This window comes from Chelonoidis abingdonii, chromosome 2 (assembly GCF_003597395.2).
Source record: "Chelonoidis abingdonii isolate Lonesome George chromosome 2, CheloAbing_2.0, whole genome shotgun sequence".
Lineage (NCBI taxonomy): Eukaryota > Metazoa > Chordata > Testudines > Testudinidae > Chelonoidis > Chelonoidis abingdonii.
Window position 1 is genome coordinate 268147488 of NC_133770.1, and position 21654 is coordinate 268169141.

Consider the following 21654-nt stretch of genomic DNA (forward strand, 5'->3'; position numbering starts at 1 on the left):
TCAGATGCAGAAGAACAACATGGTTCTACTCAAATCAGGTAAGAAATTGGAAAGCTTGTGCATGTGGAAATACAACTACATGCTGGGTGGGCAAGGGAAGGAGTAGATGGACCATGTGGATCCATTGCTACTTGGAGCTATTAACCGTTGCATCTCCATAATGTGGGGACACAAGATTAGCCAGGGTAGGTGCAGGAGTTTTGCTAATGTGAGGAGAAGGGTTTTAGTTCTATGTACCTTGTACTAATGCTGGCATGCCCCATTCTTTCTACTTGGTACCTCTTTTAATTAACCAAACTGTGCTACTAGCTAACTTTAAAGACTGCATCCTTGGTAGGCCAAGTGGCTGTCCGTCATGGCATATATCAGCATGGAGAGAAATTCAAATGGACTCATCTCCGTCCTGTTGTGCGAGAGAGATGGGATCAAGGAGCAGATTATTGGTAATGTAGTGCTTGATGCATACATGGCACTAGCATCTTACAGTGGGGAAGGATGTTAAATGTTGGAGGCTTAACAAAGCTTCTTGTAGACAAAGTGAATAACTTTCTATTTTAAATACTAGTTTTTTACAGTTGTTGCCAATTATTAATCGGCATTTATTAGCTAGCAGTCTTGAGACACCAGTTATTTTGAACTGACATGGAACTGACGCTGCTCCCATGCATAGGCAGGTAGGGTTATGTGAGGAAGCTTTCATTGTCATGACTTATTCTGCCTTGTTCAAAGTGGGAGTTTAGTCTCTAGTGTTGTCTATTAAACATCTTTTCAAAAGCACTAAAATTCATTTAGAATAAAAGGTTAACTTAAAGTTTAAACTGAGCACTGTTTAGTGGCCTTTGATCTCTGGAAACAGAGTTACAAGGAAGACGTAGCTGGAATCTTATAAGAACTTGCTGATATGCGGCAAGTATGATTTCTGATAATCTAGTATCAGTTTGGGCAGGGTTTCTTTTAAGGAGGATAAATTAAATACACTTCTGATACACACTTCATCTCTTTGGGCCTAATCTTGTTCTTTGTGCTGACTTAAAGTACATAAACTAGCCACAAGGGAGGTCCCCAAGGAAGAGGAGAGGGAGGATCCCGTTCCACACCATAAAGCCTCAGAGCTGCTATAATCTTCAAGACTGTTGTGTTCCTGTCCATGGTGGTGAAGTGTCATTGAAGTTGTGGTATTGCAAAGCCACTGGTACTATCCCCCAAACTTCCCTCAGTCGCTGCACAGGGAACTCTCATAGAACACAGTTCTGTAGCACATGAGGGATAGTAACTTGTGCAATCTTCTGGGATCATGCCCTCCCAAACTGTCAAAACATTCCACTGTTTCTGTAAAGCCTATAGAGAAGAGAATAGGATTTGCCATTTAATTAACTACTACTACTAGACTAATCTATCTGTTTTTCGGGTTCTTGTTATGTGCATATCTTCTGCTTTCTTTCTTTGTGCCAGCTAGTAATGCTAAGTAGAATATGAAAACACTCAGAAGTGATTTAGGCTCAAAGTGTTAGGTTTTATCTGGGGCAGAATGAGGCAAGAGAGATGCAAACCTTTCTATCCATATTTGGTTTAAACCTCCCATGAGTCTGTTTAAGCAGTCCTTTTGTATTTTTAGAGTTTGGATATTTCAGTGGCTGATACTATATAAAAACTCTTAGAATGAGAGCTCAAACAGTATTATTGTACTACTGTATAAGAATGGAAAATTAAAGCTGGTCTATTTTCACTTTCCAAGTTTAGTGAAATACCAAAAGTAAACAATAGCATAGTTAACAGATTCTCAACCATGTTTGTTTCTATAATCTCAGATAGTGGTAAAACACAAGGAAATTGTGGAGGTTTTTTTACATGCATGTGCAATCCTTGAAAAGTCAACAATGAATATGTTTTGTTTTAATTTGTGTTTGTTACTTGATTTTGTTTTTCAGGACAGAACACTTGTATGCCTTCTTTATTCAGTGGAGCCCAGAAATGTATTCAGAGGATACTGGGGAGTCTGTTAGAGAGCCTGGGTTTATAGTGGTAAAGAAGAATGAAGAACCTGAAACTGGTGATTGCACTAATGAAACTGCTTCTAGAGAGTGGGAGGTAAGGAAGAGCATTGTCAGGGGATCTTTTCTTAATTTTTTAATAATATTAAATGTATTGAATTATATTTTTGATACAGGGAAAGATGACTTCAGTAAGTTGAAAACATATATAAAGTATTTCATATACTTAATACTTTTTATCAATTCATTAACTAGAATTATTCAGTTGTGTACTTTTTAATTTGTGCCACCCTAACACTTTACTGTAACGCATTAGTTTGGGCAACATTTCACCAATTACGAACCTGCCCTTTTTTTCCCATCTAGCAAGCTGTATTTTGGAATACACTGTAGGACACTTTCCCAAAAAACAAACAAAACAAAATTGAAAGAGGTGTAAATAGAGCAGAAAGTACTACCTTGTACAAAATCCATTTTTTGATCAGAAGGCTTACCATTGTTTAAGGAAACTATACCAGAGTAGACTGTTTCAGTATGTATTAGGTGCACGTGCATAGAGCCCTGAAAATCTGCGGATATCCACTTTATGTCCATGGATGTCCGCATCCACGGACCATGTTTGTGCATCGCAGATCAGATGCAGATACAAATGTTGTATCCTCACAGAGCTCTACACATTCAAAGCCCTGTGTGTCACTGCACAAATCTCATAATGTAAATATAAGGTGCTGTGAGAAAATAAGTAAGTGTGTATATATACAAAGGATCTTTTATAAATTGTAGGGAGTTTTGTTGGATTAACTGGGAAAACCTACTTTTTTCGATTTTAATAATATGTAAAATGTTGTTTGGATTAATATTAAAATATATTACTGATAGAATGCATATATGCTTCTTTATAATAAACGTATTACTCCCGTGTGCATCAGTGTACATTGTGTCTCTATGGACACATATTACATGTGCATACAGTTAACATATTATTTGTATGGTTTTTTTAAGTGTCCATATGGAGAAAAAAGTTGCTAGTAATTTTCGTGTGCAGTCAGTAGTTTGTCTAAAATTGAAGTATCATAGCAAATTATTCTATTTTAATATTGTGTACAAGAGTTCAATATTGTCATTTGAAGCAAATGTATATTATAGAAGTATCCATCAGCATCACTTAATTTGGGTCCAAGTGACTATTACAAACTTGCTGTCAATCTTGCATCAGAATCTGCTGTATTTTATTGTTGCATATTGGAGTGCCAAAAATCTATCTTAATTTTTTTATAATGCCCTTTTTAATTCTAAATACCTTAGACACATTTTTAACAAGTTAGATTCACTTTAGGCTTAATACGGATGCCAGTTTTCTTCTCTGAAAACTTTTTATCCTGTTTGTTTTTAAATTTCTGAAATTAAGGATTATAAATGAGAACCCTAAGATCCATAATTTTATCAGAAGCAAACTACAAACCACTGCTTCTGCAGCTTAATAGGTCTTGTCTGTAGGTTTACAATGCTACGTTCAGAACTTAAGTTTATCCTCGTACATGCATATGCTGCATAACATCAGGCTCTCATTTTCAAACTTGTACCTCTGTTACATGGGTATATTGGTGTCCAAGTATTGTGCTGGTAACAAATTGCAAGAAAGAAGGACGTGTGAGTAATAGACTGAAAGTTCCAAATTGTGCCTTGAAAATTGGGGCCCAGATTGAAAAGTGTTTAATACACTGTGCTCTAAATATAATGTTTTTGTCTTGGATTGGATAAAATTTCCAATATACCTAATTTCCTTTCAAAAGAAAAATGTTGCAAGCAAAGAATGTGGATAGGATTAGGAAATGGGTGTGGGAAGCTTCTTCTATATCAGTCCCAAAGAAATTTTTCCAGCTAACTACGGTATGAGCTTGTCTCTTTAGAAAGTGTACTATTTCAGGAAAAAAGTCTAATGGGGAGAAAATGCAATGTACAATATCTGCAACTACCACTGTTTCTGTGATAGATCAGGATTGGTATCTCTTTATTGTTTTGATCCATAGTATTGTACAGTATAAATCATTAAAACATTCTTTAAGTGAAATAATTCAGCTGTATATTAAATTAAACACTGCACTAGCTTATAAGAAACTGAGTTACTAGTGTAGTGGTGCTTAGTTCCACTCATTTTTACATCAGTTAACTTTACAAATAGTTCTAGTATTGAGCATCACTGCCAATTCACAATTAAAGGATGGCAGATGACATTCAAAAAATGTCAGCTCTGTGTGTGATATATTGGATCCATTTTTCTGTTTTTTCCTGTGTGTGTGTCTGTGATGCACAGGAATCTACTGTTTAGGACTCTCACTGGTTTGGGATTACTTCTGTCTATTGCACCTATCGCTGTGGCAAAGCAGTGTAGAAAGTTTTTATTCGTTTGGGTCTTAAGGCTTAATTCTTAAGGCCCATTTCTGTGAAGCCTACAGGAAATTAAAAAACCAAGGGCATGTCTACACAGCCCTGCAGTTCTGACTAAGGGGAACACCAACAGCTGTGCACCAAAGTGCTACACTGTAACTCCCCCATGTGGCTGCTGCATATGCAAACTTAAAGGTCCCATATTTGTTCTGATGTCCTTTTCAAAGAGGACTAATATGCCCTGTGACAATTTTTGTATTTCTTAGGTAAGAAATAAAACTCTGCTTCTGTGTCATGTTCTGAACAAATGCATTATCTTAACATTATCTCTGTCCATCCTTCTCACCCCTCACTACTGCCTTGTCATAAGAAGGGATCATCCCAATTTAAATTAGTTTTCAAGTTCATCAGGGCAGCGATATTGTTTTTATCTGTATTGTGATGAGCTTAGCATACTTTTGAGAGCTGCAATAATGCCATAAATCTATTACCCTTAGTAATAAGGGAAGTTTGAATTGAAATGGGGATTTTTTGTATCAATGGTTATAGGCATACATGCTTGTGATGGTATTTATAGATACAAAACTGTTCCTGCATAGAGATTTTCTCTAAAAAGATGCCTTACATTTGCATCTAAGCACAATCAGACTAGGCATGAGTCTAATATCTTCGATCAAGTAGTTGCGTAGTTGCCACTGAAAATACCTTCTCCCTCAGTGGTTCACAGTGTAAACCTGGGCGTTTTCAGCTCTGTTGTACCTGTGGAGGCTGAGAGAGACTGAGTTAGCTATGTTCTAACCTGTGTATGGGTTTATAGACTCTGAATTATAGATTTTGGAGAGCTGCTGAGTTCATGAAATAGATGTTCATGTGTTTGCACTAGCCTTTGCTACTCTTAGATGTGATGCTTGTTTGTTGGTCAAAGCCTCTTTGAGGCAATGAGTATTGGAGACTGAAAGAGTTTACTATAACCTGGAGCTGTGAAAACATGGATCACAGTGCCATAAAAACAGGAAAAGATCCTCAATCAGTGCTTTCCAGATTTCTTCTGTGCCTGATTGCAGAAACTCTAGGAAGCTTGCAGAGAATAAATGTTAGCTCGAATTCTACCATAATCTTGAACACTTGGCTTAAGTGAAGTTAAGTAATTGGTTAATGCATGTTTTTTGCATAAGCCTCTTCAAAATTGGCTAGTAAAACATTCTTTAGGGCAGGAGTCTCAAACTCAATTTACCTTAGGGGCAGTGCCGGTCCTCAAATCCTCCCAGCAGGCCAATGTCACTCATTCTGCCCAGAACCCACCCCCTCTGCCCCCCACCTGCATAAGGCTCTGGGATGGAGTTTGGGTGGGGAGGGAGGTCTGGGATAGGGGATTGGGGTGCAGGCTCTGGGAGGGAGTTGGGGGCTGGAGGGGGTGTGTGGGAAGGGGAAGGGGGTGCAGCGCTTACCTGGGGCTCCAAGGCGGGGCAGGGGGCCCCCACATGCTTCTACCCCCAGGCACCACCCATGCAGCATCCCATTGGCCACAGGGGTGCTCAGGGCAGGGGCAGTGCGTGGAGGCACAGCTCTGCCCCACCCTGCTCCACCCCTGGGCCACAGGGAGGGACTGACAGCCACTGGAGTGAGCAGGCAGACACCGCTCAGCTCCACTGTGCTGCCGGGGCCCCTGAGGGGGGAGTGCCCGGGGGTGGCAGGTGAGGCCAAGGGAGATACCCGGCCTAAAACTGCTGGAACCCCGTGGGCCACATTGGGGAGGCTTGTGGGCTACAGATGGCCCGCCGGCCGGAGTTTGAGACCCCTGCTTTATGGTGTTTTGAAACATGCCTTCTTTTCCGATCTCTTGCTGTGGAGGTCAGATATTTCTCTACCATGTATTTATTGCCTTTTTCATAGGAAAAATATACCGTATGTCACTTAAAGCAGATAATCTTTATTCTATGAGCAAACTAAGTTCAGTTTATGAAAGAAAAAATAGAAGCAAAAGTGCTGTCCTTTACCTTTTGATTCTTTAGTGTTTAAGCGTTTATCTGCAAAAAAACAAACAAAAAAAAAATGGTTACTACTTCTGTGAGTATTGTCCCTATAGGTACTCCACTTCATATGCACGTGTACCTCTTGAGCCCTAGCGTGGAGATTTTCCACTGAGCAGTGTCAGTTTGGCCAGTGCATGTGCTCTGTACAACCTTGTGCTGTACTCTGAGGATATATAGGACTGTGCAGATGAACCTCCCTTGTTTTCGTCTTTATCTGAATGACCAACAAGAACAGTCTGAAGCAGAGAGGGGAAGGAGGGTGAGTAGTGGAGTACCAATAAGGGGAAACATCTGGAAAAACCAGTTAGTGTACAAGGCATTTCTTCAAGTAGTGTCCTTACGGGTTGCTCAATTTCAGGTAATTCCTAAGCAATGGCCTGATAGGGTACTCCAATCAAGGGCTTGAGAGGCCTGAAGTGAAGTACCCATAAGTACATATATCTTGAAGAGGGGTTCTCAAATTGAGGATCAGGACCCCTCAGGGGGTCATGAGGTAATTACATGGGGGTCGTGAGCTGTCAGTCTCTACCCCAAACCCTGCTTTGCCTCCAGCATTTATAACAGTGTTAAATATATTTTTTAAGTGTTTTTAGTTTAGAAGGGGTGGGGGTCACACACAGAGATTTGCTATGTGAAAGGGGTCACCAGTACAAAAGTTTGAGAATCACTGATCTTGAAGAATCAGTTACTGCTCAAGGTGAGTGACATTGTCTTACATGGAAGGCAGTACTAGGTTTGCTTTTTAAATATTAAAGTTAAAAAAATTGTCTACTTAAAAGTTAATTTTACTTTTAATACTAAATTAAAATCTCTATTCTGCCTTTTGTTGTGCTTAGGTTAACTGCTGCACCTGCATAAAGCCTCACTGACTTCAATAGGGCTCAGTGTAAGTGCAGCAATATACCCACATGTAACAGGTCACAAGATTGGGGCATATAGCAAGTAGCAGAGTAGGGTTCTGGGCCATGACTGGGGCTCTTAAGTGCTATGATAATACAAATAATAAAGTTGTAATGGGTCCAGTACTACTTGGAGCATTACAGGTATTGGAGATTGATTGATCCGATTGATTTTTCTTTTTGTTACAAATGCCTTTATATTTATGAAAAATGACTCTTGGAATTTCTACATATCTGAAATTTGCTTTCCAAACAAAAGGAAAAAACTTACAACGAAAGGCTCCAGACTCAGATGGATGAATAAAAAGCTATTAGGAGTGAGCAGGGAGTCTATAGAGAATGATTGATCAGCAATGACAGTTAAATCTTGGAAGTTGTGAAATGTAGGAATAAAGTGAAAATTACTAAATGTAAGCTCCTAACAAGGAAATTAACTAAAAAAACTCTTATTTTAAATAGAGAATAAGAGCGGTTGATGTTGGGCTGCTATGCAGTGTGGACAGGAAGGAGATTAAAGATAGTCTTGGTATTGACACCTGTGTGTGGGGTGCACTGGCCTCCGTTAGAGAACCTGCTGCACTGAGAAAGGACTCTTGGCACTGTCACTCCCTGGCGCTGAAGACCACAGCTGCAGCACGGCTCATGCTCACCAGTACCTTACAGGAGGCACAAGAAAAACAATAGAGAGCACTTGTCCCCAGTGAGAGCAGCCAGAACTGACAGTGCTAGTGGTGTTCGTCCCGTGCAGGGACACCTGGTGTCTGTCTTGCAGGAAACGGCACTGTTGACTTCAGGCCTGCAGAGGGGTCTGTCGAGTGTCAAGTGGAGGAGTTGGAATTCCCTTCCACTCTGGACACATTCAAGGCAGTCACGTACCTGATTCTATGACAGCACCGCACTCCCCCACCAAGCAAGATAGACCTCTGGCACTGCAAGGCACGGCAGCATCCAGAGACAAGCCTGCAGTGATATGGCACTGCTCACTGACTCTGCAGCACTGCTGTGGTCTCCTCATTCTGAGTCTCCATCATCAGACTCAGAGGCAGAATCCTATTACTCAAGGCGCAGCTGACACCAGTTGAAATGGCACATCTGTGGGCAGGAGGCAGGCCAAGCTCTCGTCCAGTACCGGCATGGGATCTGAACCTGGTGCCCTGCAGTTTAACAGAACTCCCTTCAACCCTTAGCAACATGCTCACTCCTCTGCCTTTCATGGAAAGTAGCATTCCTGGTGTCTAGGAGGATGTCTTCTGCCAAGACAAGGCTCAGTTGTGGCCTCATCCAGCCTTCCTGCTAAAGGTGGTATCTCAGTTTCACATAAGTCAGTACATTTGCCTTCTGGTGTTTTACCCCAAGCCACACACCAACAACCAGGAACAAAAACTCCATTCCCTTGGTGTGAGGTGGGCTTTGGCCTCCTATATTGAAAGGACAAAACTGTTCTGGAAGTCTAACCAGCTATTCGTCGCCATAGCGAACAGGATGAAGGGTCTCCCTGTATTGTCCCAAAGAATTTCATTGTGGATCACATTTGGGCATGTTATGACCTGGCGAAAGTGCCAGCCCCGTTGCGAACAGCTCATTGTACAAGGTCACAGGCCTCCTCAGCCACTTGCCTGGCACATGTCCCTATACAGGCGATTTTCAGGGCAGCAAGCGGGTCCTCAGTCCACATGTTCACTTAGCATTGTGCCATCGTCCAGCATGCCAGGGACAGTGCAGCTTTCAGCAGAGCTGCGCTTCAATCAGCGAATCCATGAGCTCTGACCCTTCCTCCAGTGGTCTGCATGGGAGTCACCTACTTGGAATAGACATGAGCAAGCACTTGAAGAAAAAAATAGATCCTATCTTCATGTAACTTCTTTGAAATGTGTTGCTTATGTCAATTCCAAGACCCACCCTCCTTCTCCTATGTCAGAGCCTCCGGCACGAATGAAAAGATTTCTTGCTAAAAGAGCATAGGTGACTAATGCCAAGAGATGGTTTGCGGTGAAAAATCCCAACCAGAGGAAGGTGCCTCCCTGCATCCTTGACTTAGGTCCCTATCTCCAAGAGAGGGCCGGAGCTTAGTGCATACCTCTCTGCTTGGCATCTGTCATTGACTATTTTAGGCAAGGAGTTGCCTAGCTTACTGGCTTTTGTGAATCCCGTTCTAAAGCACCTATCTCTCTCCATTCATTATGTAGGGAACCTGGGCAACAATCTCAGGTATTGAAAAGTGATTTTTCTAATAATCTAAAAGTAAGACATGGTTGATGTTCAGCATCACCATGCTTAAGTTTCTCTGTGAATCTATCCCGTAGATACATTTCTCTTCATTCCTCACTCTAGGTCTGTGGGTGTGCAGTTATTCAGCAAAATGCACTCCCTGTCGTTATCTTATTTCTTTAAGTGTGATAAGGTCATAATGCCTTTTGACAAGTTGGATAATATTGCCCCAGCAAAGCACATGAAATCTGAAAGCAGCGGGCTTCTTTTGACAACGAATAAGTAACTGGTACACAACATTTTGCCAAACTTTGAGATTGATGCTGATGTATAAACCACAAAAATCTCAGCGTAATTTTTTTTTTTCATTTTGTCTTTAGCTGTTTTGGCACTTTTTTTTTTATTTATTCAATTTATAAGAATTTCATTTGGTGACAAATTGCTGACATTTTAGCATAAAATGCTCCTTGGAAATGTGTAGGTACTGTCATGGACTATTATTGCATAACCTATGTCACATCACTATCTTTTAAAAATGATCAGTGTTTAATCAGCAGTCAACATGTGCATTCACGGGTATATTTTTAAAAGACTGATCTGCATTGGAGGATTAGATTCCTTTGTTCTTTGAACTCCAGTAGTTGTATCTGCACATGATCCATACTATCATTACTGCCAACTCAATCTCTGTAATGGCAGAGATATGAATTGCTGGGGTAGGTCTGGCAGAAAGTATTGCATACAGATGCAATAAGATGATATCTTTAATCCATGGCTATTATAAAAAAAAAAAAATTGAACACATTTCACTGTTCACATGGGTGGGCTTTTAGGAAGTTTGTTGCTCTTAGATGCAAATCAGACATTAATATTGCAAATTAAAAACATACAATAACAAAATGTAAATATTTGTAACTAAAACTGCAATTAGAAGTGGTTGATCTTAACCCACTCATAGCTCTTTGCATCTCTACTGCTGAGTTCAGTTTGGGATTACATATGTAATATGAGAATAGTTATAATCTCTACCTTTTATGCATTCTGTTCTGGGGGAGCTGGTGCAACCCCGGTATGTAGGTTGCCTGTTCCTTTTTTTTTCCATTCTAAAAGACTGACTTTTTTACAAGCTCTGACGTCTCCATTGCTTGCAGCAGTCCTTTAAAATTTATCAGGAAGAAAGTCCTGGGGCTAGGAAAGAGCTAACACTCAATTTACTGAGGCCAGAAAGGACCCACAGAGTTATAAAACTGTTGAAAGTTGTCATTTTCCTTCTCTTATCTGTGTCCCCAGGAAAACCTTGTCAGCAAGACAAAATAACATTTTGAAAAGCTAGGCATAATGCATCAGCTCTCACTATACTGGGAATGACTGGCAGCAGTTGTAGTAGAACAGTGGGGGAGAGCCAGCCAAGCCATACTCCTCATCCCCAACCACACCAATCAGATCAAGGACATTGCATGGAGGCACCAAGTGGGGGGAGAAGACATCCTGTCCTTCTTCCACTCATTCAGTTTCTGGGGGATGGGAAGAGAGGGCCAGTGTCTACCCCACCATCCCTTGGATATACTACATGGCGCCAGCGGTGTATCCCACCTCTCTGGGATAAAAACCTGCTGCTACTGTCAGCTAATGAAGTTAGTGCTGTAGCTCAACTGGTAGAAGTCTTGTGCAGTGCTGATGATTCCAGGTCCAGACCTTTATGGTGGTGCATGAATATTTTGAGGGTGAGTTGTATGTGAAGCATTTGTTTATCTTTGTTTTTTAAAAACCACCCTAATTCTACCCCCTTGTTCATAGGTGTTATGATATAGACTCCAATTTTATGACTGCATACTATTTCTCTTCTCCCTTCCCTATCCCACTCTGTACACATAGGATCTAAGTTCCCTCTGAGCTGCATAGATGCACAGGTGCGCAGCCATGGGGGCCTGGACTGGAGAGGACAGAGGTAGGGGGCATGTAGGGCTGTGGCAGGGAGAGGCGCCTCTACCTCAGCCTCAGCCCCGGAACTGCCCACACCACAAACCTCTCCTCTCTGGCCCTACCCGAGAATCCACACCCCTCAGCCAGAGCCCTCAACCCCCTGCCCCAGCCCTGAGTCCCCTCCTGCACCCTAAACTTCTCATCTCCAGCCTCACCACACATCACCTCCATATTGGTACACATAACAAAATTAATTCTGCACATGGATCTAAAAAATTAGAGGGAACATTGCTTAGGATCCCTGCCTCATTCATTGTACAGATTGGATACAAAAAGGGGCAGAATTAAAGTTGCCCAGGCAGGTGCAATCTGACTTTGCAATCAAATAACCGTTTTTTAAATATAGAACGGTAGAGCTGGAAGGAACCTCAAGATGTTATCTAGTCCATCTCCTGCATTGAGGCAGGATTAAGTGTATCTAAACAATTAATGACCTGTGTTTGTCTAACTTGTTCTTAAAAACCTTCAGGAACGGAAATTCTGCAACCTCCCTAGGTAACCTATTCCACCACTTAACTATCCTTATAGTTACAAAGTTCTTCCTAATATCCAACCTAAATCTCCCTTCTGCAGATTAAGCAGATTACTCCTTGTTCTACTCTCAATGGATATGGAGAACAATTGATCACTGTCCTCTTTATAACAACCTCTGCGTATTTGAAGACTTATGTCTTTCCTCCACCCCCCACCCCTCTTAGCCTTCTCTTCACTAAACATTTCCACTTCTTTCAACATTTTTTCATAGGTTTCTTGTTTGTGTTGCTCTCTTCTGGATGCTCTCCAGTTTGTCCATATCTTTATTAAAATGTGTGACCAAAACTAGATACAGTACTCCAGCTGAGACCTCGCCAGTGCCAAGAAAAGTGGAACAATTACCTCTTGTATTTCACAGATGATATTCCTGAGACCCATCCCAGAGTGACACTTGCCTTTTTTTTTTTCCCAACAGCAGCAGAGTGACACGTATTCAGTTTGTGGTCCGTTATAATCCACAGATCCTTTTATTCATTAGTATTGCCTAGCCAGTAACTCCTTAATTATGCATTTAATTTTTCTTTCCTAAGTATAGTACTTTGCACTTAGCTTTATTGAATTTCATCTTATTGATTTCAGAATGTCTCTCCAATTTGTCAAGATCTTTTTGGAATTCTAACCCTGTCCTCCACAGTCCTTGCAACCCCTCCCAGTTTTGTTATCTGCAGACTTGATAAGCATATTCTCCACTCCAGCATCCAAGTTAATAATTTTGAACAATACAGGATTCCATTAGAAATATGCTCCTAGTTTGACAGCAAACCATAGATAACTTCTCTGAGTATGGTCTTTCAACCAGTTCTGCACCCAGCTTACAGAAAGTAACTTCATCTAAAATATATTTCTCTAGTTTGCTTATGAGAATGCCACATGGAACTGTGTCAAAAGCCTTGTGAAAGTCCAGATATGTTATGTACATTGCTTTCCTCCTATCTGCGTGGCTGGTTACCCTGTCAAAGAAGGAGATTAGATTGTTTTGACATGAATTCATCTTGTAATGGCCAACATGGATTTGTCGTTTCACCTTACTATGCTCTAGATTTAAACAAATTGTTTAGTAACCTGTTCCAATATCTTTCTGGATCTGAAAGTTGGACTATAATTGCTCAGGTTCTCCTTTTTTGAAGATAAGTACTGTGTTAGGAATTAATGGTCAGTTCTTCTTCGAGTGATTGCTCATATCCATTCCAGTTAGGTGTGTGCACGCTGTGTGCACGTTTGTTGGAAGACTTTTCTTACCATAGCAACACTCGGCAGGTCGGCTGGGCGCCCTCTGGAGTGGCACCGCTATGGCATCAGATATATACCCCAGCTGACCCGACCACCCTTCAGTTCCTTCTTACCGCCCGTGTCGGTCGTTGGAACAGTGGAGTGCGGCTTAGCTGACCTCCACCTCCCTAGCTACTCGTAGTTTCTTGTTGTTGTTGTGTACATAGTTGTTCTCGTAGATATTAGAATTAGTTGTACGTTCTTAGTATAGCTAGCTTGGTACTCGTTAGTGGGGTTCGGGACATAGCCCCTTCCCCGCATCCGGTGCCAGTGCTCATGCTCGGCTCACCGGGCTTCAAACTGTGCTCGGCCTGTCACAGGCCAATGCCGACAGGAGACTCGCACAACTCCTGTTTGAAGTGCCTCGGAGAATCGCACTTAACAGCTAAATGCTCTATTTGCAAGGCTTTCAAGCCGCGAACTAAAAAGGAGCGGGACATCAGACTGAAACAGCTCCTCATGGAGGCAGCCCTGACACCGCCACCTTCGGCACCGAGCGCCGGTCAGTCTGTGAGCAGGAGCGCCCCTACGGCACCGGATCGCACCGGTACGCCTAAAGACTCTCAGCACCGGCACCGAAGTCGGCTCTGCGTCGCTCCCTCTCTCCAAGGTCAAAGAAGGCCAAGACTCCTGCTGCTTTGGCAACGCCCACGCCGCAGCCAGAGAGTGCGCTCAGATCGGACTGCCCGGCGCCGATACCTGCTGCGGCACCGACTAAATCGGTGCACCGACTAAATCGGCACCGTTGATTCCGGTCCCACGAGGGCCATCGAGTCCGGCGCCTGATAGCTCCCCGGCGCATACCGCGGTAGAGCTCACTATGCCATCCACGCCAGAGGCATTTTTGGCAGCGAGAGACTTAATCGCCCTAACGGATTTGGCACTGCCCCTACCCCTGGCACAGCCGGTGTGGGTAATCCAATCTCTGGGCAAGCCAACCCTGACTAGACCACTGTCTATTGGCTCAGCGGACCAGCACCGCTCAAGATCGCGGTCCCGCAGGTGCTCCCGGTCGAGACGATGCTCCCGCTCTTGACGCCGCTCACAGTCCCGGCACCGTTCTCCTACACGGCACCGGTCAGACTCGCGGCACCGGTCGGACTCTCGCTCTCCGCCTCACTGTTCGCGGCACCGATCCAGGCACCGTACCTCTCAGAGCCGCTCATGCCGCAGTGACTCAAGATCCCGGTTGACCTCCCGACACCGATCTGGTCACAGGTCCTGGTCTCGATCACAGTACCGTTCTGAATACTGGCACCGGTCCCCGTTAAAGAGGGGAGCGAGGTCTGTCGGAACTCAGCCCAAGGTTTCTCAGCTCCTCCATGGCCATCCAGGCAGATGTCAGTGTCCTCCCACGCAGACAGTTATTACGACCAGGACGGAGATACGGAGGTGCCTACCGGGGTCTTCCAGGAGGTCCGGTCTCAGGACACGGGACCTCAACAGTGGTCCTTTTGGACATCCTGGGCATACCATCAGGCCCAAGGTGCTCCATTGGCCCAGACCCACTCCGCTCCCTCAGAGCATCGGGTGCCAGAGGCCACCATTAGCCATCCCCCTCCAGCTGGGACAGAGGAGCAGATCCATCCACCAGGCTCCCCGGTACCGCTAGAGCAGGAACCGACCCATGAGCAAGAGGCCATTCAGGACCCTCTCATCCCCGGCGTGTCATCCTCTTCCTCACCGGGTGAGAAGGGAAAAGGGTTTTACTCCCGCTACTTTCTGATCCCCAAGTCCAAGGGAGGCCTCAGGCCTGTCCTAGACCTGCGAGGCCTCAACACGTTTATGGTGAAGTTGAAGTTCCGCATGGTCTCCCTGGGGACTATTATCCCGTCCTTGGATCCTGGAGACTGGTATGACGCCCTCGACATGAAGGACGCATACTTCCACATCGCCATCTTCCCTCCACACAGGAGGTATCTTCGCTTTGTAGCCAATCACCAGCACTTCCAATTCACTGTCCTCCCCTTTGGCCTCTCCCACGGCCCCAAGGGTGTTTATGAAGTGTATGGCCGTTGTCGCAGCCCACCTCCGCCGGCAGCAGATACATGTATTCCCGTATCTGGATGACTGGCTCATCAAGGGAACCTCCCGGACTCAGGTCAAACAGCACATAGACATAATCACGGACCTATTCTCACTGTTGGGGCTGCTCCTCAATGCAGAAAAGTCCACTCTGGTCCCCACACAAAGGCTGGACTTCATAGGGGCGGCAGCCCTGGACTCCACTCAAGCCAGGGCCTACCTACCTCAGCCATGTTTCCAGGCGATCTCAGCGATCATTCGAGGTCTGCAGATCTCCCCAACCACCTCGGCTCGCACGTCTCTGGGCCTACTGGGCCACATGGCCACATGTACTTATGTGACCAAATATGCCAGGCTCTGCCTCCGGCCCCTTCAAACGTGGCTCAATTCGGTCTACCGTCCAGGCAGGGACCCAATAGACGTTCTGGTGACCATTCCCCCAAGCACCTTACGCTCCCTCGACTGGCGGCTAACTCTCTCCCTAGTGTGTGCAGGGCTACCGTTCCATCCACCACAGCCCTCGCTTTCCCTGACGACAGATGCATCATTGCTTGGTTGGGGGGCTCACTTCGGTCACCTTTGCACCCAGAGCCTTTGGTCTTCACAAGAGCTGACGCTCCACATAAACGTCCGAGAGCTGAGAGCAGTCCACCTCGCGTGCCAGGCGTTCCAACAACATCTTCACGGCCGTTGTGTCTCAGTGTTTACAGACAACACAACGGCCATGTATTATGTCAAAAAAACAGGGAAGGACTCGCTCTTCTCCCCTGTGTCAAGAGACCATTCAACTCTGGGACTTCTGCATAGCCCACTCAATAGACCTGGTGGTGTCCTTTCTCCCAGGGGTTCGGAACACTGTGGCGGATCAGCTGAGCAGATCCTTCCTCTGTCACGAATGGTCGATAAGACCAGACGTTATTCATTCAATCTTCCAGAGTTGGGATTTTCCCCTATAGACCTGTTCGCCTCTCGCACGAATAGGAAATGCCAAGCTTTCTGCTCCTTCCAGGATATTTCACCAGGATCGATCATGGACGCATTCCTCATGTCGTGGAGGCACCACCTGCTTTATGCCTTCCCACCGTTCCCTCTGGTTCACAGGGTCCTAATAAAACTCTGCAGGGACAGAGCGCATCTAATCCTGATTGCACCTGCATGGCCCAGACAACACTGGTACACCACACTGCTCAACCTGTCCATGACCAGCCCAGTCACCCTGCCACTCCTTCCAGACCTCATAACGCAGGACCACGGCAGTCTTCGCCACCCGGACCTGCAGGCCCTTCACCTCACGGCATGGCTCCTGCATGGCTGAACAGATCGGAGTTACGCTGTTCCGCTCCGGTACAGCATGTTCTCCTAAGTAGCAGAAAGCCTTCCACTCTGTCAAAGTACCTGGCCAAGTGGAAGCGTTTCTCCTGCTGGTGTTCTATGCAGAATGTTACTCCTTCTGAGGTCTTGATCCCCACTGTTTTGGGCTACCTCTGGTCTCTTAAGCAGCAGGGCCTGGTGATATCTTCTCTGAGGGTGCACTTTGGCGGCTATCTCCACATTCCATCCAGGAAAAAGTGGCCACTCTGTGTTTTCCCACCCCTTAGTCACTAGATTTATTAAGGGCCTGGAGCGCCTCTACCTCCCAGTACGCCACCCTGCCCCCACCTGGGACCTCAACTTAATCCTAGGCAGACTTATGCATCCGCTGTTTGAACCATTGGCGACTTGCTTGCTCCTGTACCTGTCGTGGAAGACAGTCTTCCAAGTGGCCATTACATCGGCCAGAAGGGTCTCCGAAATTCGAGCACTTACGGTGGACCTGCCGTATACTGTCTTTCACGAGGACAAGGTACAGTTGTGACCTCATCCCGCATTCCTCCCTAAGGTAGTGTCGGCCTTCCATACCAACCAGGACATCTTCCTCCCGGTCTTGTTTCCGAAGCCTCACTCATCTCGGAGGGAGCAGCAGTTACGCTCCTTAGATGTCTGTAGGGCGCTCGCCTTTTATATCGAGCGGACAAAGCCCTTCCGGACATCCCCCCAGCTATTCGTGGCAGTCACTGAACGGATGAAAGGTCTACCAGTCTCCTCCCAGAGGATCTCCTCTTGGGTAATGGCATGCATACGCACATGCTATGACCTGGTTCATGTCCCTTTCGGCCATCTCACTGCGCATTCTACCAGATCCCAGGTTTCATCAACCGCCTTCCTGGCCTATGTGCCTGTCCAGGAGATATGTCGCGCAGTGACCTGGTCATCAGTCCACACCTTTGCTTTGGACTATGCTCTGGTCCAACAGTCTAGAGATGATGCAGCCTTTGGCGCAGCAGTTCTGCACGCTGCCACATCTCACTCCGACACCTCCGCCTAGGTAAGGCTTGGGGATCACCTAACTGGAATGGATATGAGCAATTACTCGAAGAAGAAAAGACAGTTACTTTTGTAACTGTTGTTCTTTGAGATGTGTTGCTCATATCCATTCCAAACCCACCCTCCTTCCCCACTGTCGGAGTAGCCGGCAAGAAGGAACTGAAGGGTGGCTGGGTCGGCTGGGGTATATATCCGGTGCCATAGCGGCGCCACTCCAGGGGGTGCCCAGCCGACCTGCCGAATGTTGCTAGGGTAAAAAAGTCTTCCGACAAACGTGCACGCGGCACGCGCACACCTGACTGGAATGGATATGAGCAACACATCTCGAAGAACAACAGTTACAAAGATGAGTAACCGTCTTTTTTCATAATGGAAAGAGATAGATAGTGGGGTCTTCCAAGGAGCTATAGTGGGAAAAGTACTGTTTTAACATGTTCAGAAATGATCCGGATAAAGAATGTGAATAATGAAGTGGGAAAGTTTGCAGATGATACTAAATTAATCAAGAGACTTATGTCCAAAGCTGACTGCCAAGAATTAAACTGAGTGATTGAGCAACAAAATGGCAGATTAAATTCAATGTTGATAAATGTGAAGTAATGCACATTAGAGAACTTAATCCCAACTATATGTATAAAATGATGGGGAGCAGTTACCTGGAGTTCTCTGAAAACATCTGGTTAATGTATAGCAGCAGTCAAAGCTAACAATATTAGGAACCAGTAAGAAAGGGATAGATATTAAGACAGAAAATAGCATCATGCCACTATATACATACATTGTATGCCCACACCTTGAATACTGCATGTGGTTCTGGTCATCCCATCTCAAAAAAAGATGTAATAGAATTGGAAAAAGTACAGAGAAAAGCGGAAAAAGTGAGTAGGGGTATGGAACAGCTTCCATATGAGGAGAGATTAAAAAGACCAGGACTATTCAGCTTTGGAAAAGATACAGCTGAGGGGAGATATGATAGAGGTCTGTTAGGGTTCCCTCCCCACTCTGAACTTTGGGGTACAGATGTGGGGACCTGAATAAAAGACCCCCCTAAGCTTATATTTGACCAGCTTAGTTAAAAAACTTCCCCAAGGCACAAATTGCTTGCCGTGGGATTGTATCGCTGCCACCACCAAGTGAGTTAGACAAAGATTTAGGAAAAGGACCACTTGGAGTTTCTGTTTCCCCATAATATCCCTCCAAGGCCCTTCATTCCCTTTTCTGGGAAGGCTTGAGAATAATATACCAACCAAATAGGTAACCAAGGTGAGCACAGACCAGACCCTTGGGTTTTTAGGACACTAAAACCCCAATTAGATTTTTAAAAACAGAATTTCATTGTAAAGAAAAAAGTAAAAGAAACATCTCTGTAAAATCAGGATGGAAGCTAATTTTACAGGGTAATACGATGTAAAACACAGAGGATTCCCCTCTAGGCAAAACTTTAGTTACCCCTCCCCTCCCTCAAAAAGGGGGGGGAATAAACCTCCCTCTTAGCATAGGGAAAATTCACAAGCTAAAACAAAATATAATTTAATTCATTTTCTTGCTATTACTTACTACTTTTGTAATAGATGTTTCATTTTTAGTAGGAGCTGGATTACTTGCTTGGAGACTCTTTGTCTCAGAGAGGACAACACACAGCACAAAGCAAAAATCTTTCCCCCCAGATTTTTTTCCCTTAATGGTTCTTTTGCTTAGGTGCCAACCAGGTTATTTGAGCTTCTTAACCCTTTACAGGTAAAGGAAGGATTTTATGCTACCCTTAGCTGTATGTTTATGACAAGGTCTAAAATCATGAATGGTGTGGAGAAAGTGAAAAAGGAAGTGGTGGTGTTTACCTCTTCACAGAACACAAGAACCAAGGGCCACCCAATGAAATTAATAAGCAGCAGGTTTAAAGCAAACATAGGGAAGTACTTCTTCACACAATGCACAGTCACCCTATGGAACTTGCTGCCAGGAGGCCAAAAGTATAACTGGGTTCAAAAAAGAAGTTCAAAGAATCATAGGACTAGAAGGGACCTCGAGAGGTCATCTAGTCCAGACCCCTACGCTCATGGCAGGACTAACTTTAGTATTATCTAGACCCTTCATGACAGGTGTTTGTTTAATCTCTTAAAAATCTCCAATGATGACGATTCCACAACCTCTGTAGGCAATTTATTCCAGTGTTTAACCACCCTGACAGTTAGCAAGATTTTCCTAATGTCCAACCTAAACCTCTTTTGCTGCAATTTAAGCCCATTGCTTCTTGTCCTATCCTCAGAGGTTTAGAAGAACAATTCTTCTCTCTTGCTTGTAACAACCTGTTCTGTATTTGAAAACTATCATGTCCCCTCTCAATTTTTGTTTTCCAGACTAAATAAACCCATTTTTTTTCAATCTTCCCTCTTAGGTCATGTTTTCTAGACCAGTGGTTCTCAAACGTTTTTTTCACAGGCTACCTGAAAATTGCTGAGGGTCTCAGCGGACCACTTAATGATCTTCCAAATGTCGTTTATACCATTAGCTAACTACTGTAATAGTTATAAACTATTAATAAACTTTTTTGTTCTACAAATAAAAGTGCACAATTCATGTTTTAATGTCAGTAGTCTTACCTGTCCAATGTGGTGGATGTGCTTTCTCTCCCCTGCCATACCAGCCACCAGCTGGAGCTGGGAAGGATGGGGGTCACTCTCCTGCCACAGAGCTGAGGCTGGAAAGGAGAGCAATCTCTCCCCAGCAGCAGCTCTGGAGCTGGGGAAAGTCACCTCTTTCTCTGGCCACTGCAGCCCTGCACATCCCAGATTCCCCCACTTGCCCTTCTCACCCCACTGCCCCTCCCACCTACCCTCTATCCCCCCCCACCCCCACAAGGCCACCACCTCACTTTATATGTCCATCTTCTCCAGGGTCCAGGCAGCTAATTAGCAGAGCCACACCTGCACGGTTGTGCTAATTAAGTGGGTGGACCTTTGTTCTTTTGTGTGCAGCCGTCCAGGCGTGCACCTTAGAGGGAACTATCCGCAGACCACCTGAATGGAGCTTGCGGACCTCTTTGAACAGTAAAAATGTAGTATGTGTGTGTGGAGAGAGACAAAACCGTTCAGGAACCACTCATACTAGTCATTTTTGGGGTAGCATGTGTGAGTTTTATTAGTAGCTAGTGAATAGCAATGTTAACCTTCTCTCTCTCTTGCATATGGCATCTGCAGAGCAATATGGTATAGATGGAATGGTAGGTCCATAAACCATTTGAAAGCCTCCTCTGTGACATTGCAGATATCATCCAATTCATTTTTGAATCCATATGTGAGGCACTGTGTTATGTGTTAGATGGTTTGGATATTCTCACCACAGTCAAACAAAGAGAAATCTTTGATTTTCTACTTGTGTATCAAGTAGCTGCATCTTCCATGGTTTTTTCAGATGCAGTTCATTGTGGTCCTAAGTCTGCATGGCAGGTCAAAACCAGGAAGGTGGATTGTTGAGTCAGTAATAAGGTGCTTGTTTAGAACAGTAGATGAGGTTCAGGCACTTTGCCCCTCCCTGGTTGAATCCAGAGGCATGAGATGGTCACGTGTGGTCCATAGTGCTTTTCAGGATTTCAGGCATTTTGGGGATATGTTATCCATAACCTGTTGGATTGGAAGTTCTGGGTACTCTTCAGCACGTGTAAATTCTCATGCTGCGACTATATCTCAGCAAATAGCTGGAGGTTCAGTGTTTGCTAATTCAGAAAGCCACGGTACAGGTGTCAATTTTAAAGTTCCCATGTTGATTCATATGGTCTGATTCAGCTGCCTGTCCACAAGTTGCACAGTACTCTGAAATGGAGTACACCAGGGCCAAGGCCGATGTTCATAGCACCAGGGCTGTTGATTCTCAGCTTGTTCTTGCTAACTTATGTTGATGTGCATCTTTGCTTTAGAGGCTCATTTTTTGAGGTGGTCATGAAAGGTCAGTGTGCAATCAAGA

The 21654-nt window shown here is 44.5% G+C and overlaps 1 protein-coding gene across 3 annotated transcripts in view; it reads left to right on the forward strand.

Moving 5' to 3' along the window:
• The window catches only part of OXR1 (oxidation resistance 1), a 542358-nt gene that overhangs the window by 475401 nt on the left and 45303 nt on the right, over nucleotides 1–21654 (forward strand). For all 3 annotated transcript variants that reach the window (XM_075063185.1, XM_075063184.1, XM_075063186.1), the window contains one exon: nucleotides 1929–2088. In XM_075063185.1, the coding sequence (XP_074919286.1) occupies nucleotides 1929–2088 (160 nt within the window). The remainder of the gene's footprint in view (nucleotides 1–1928; nucleotides 2089–21654) is intronic.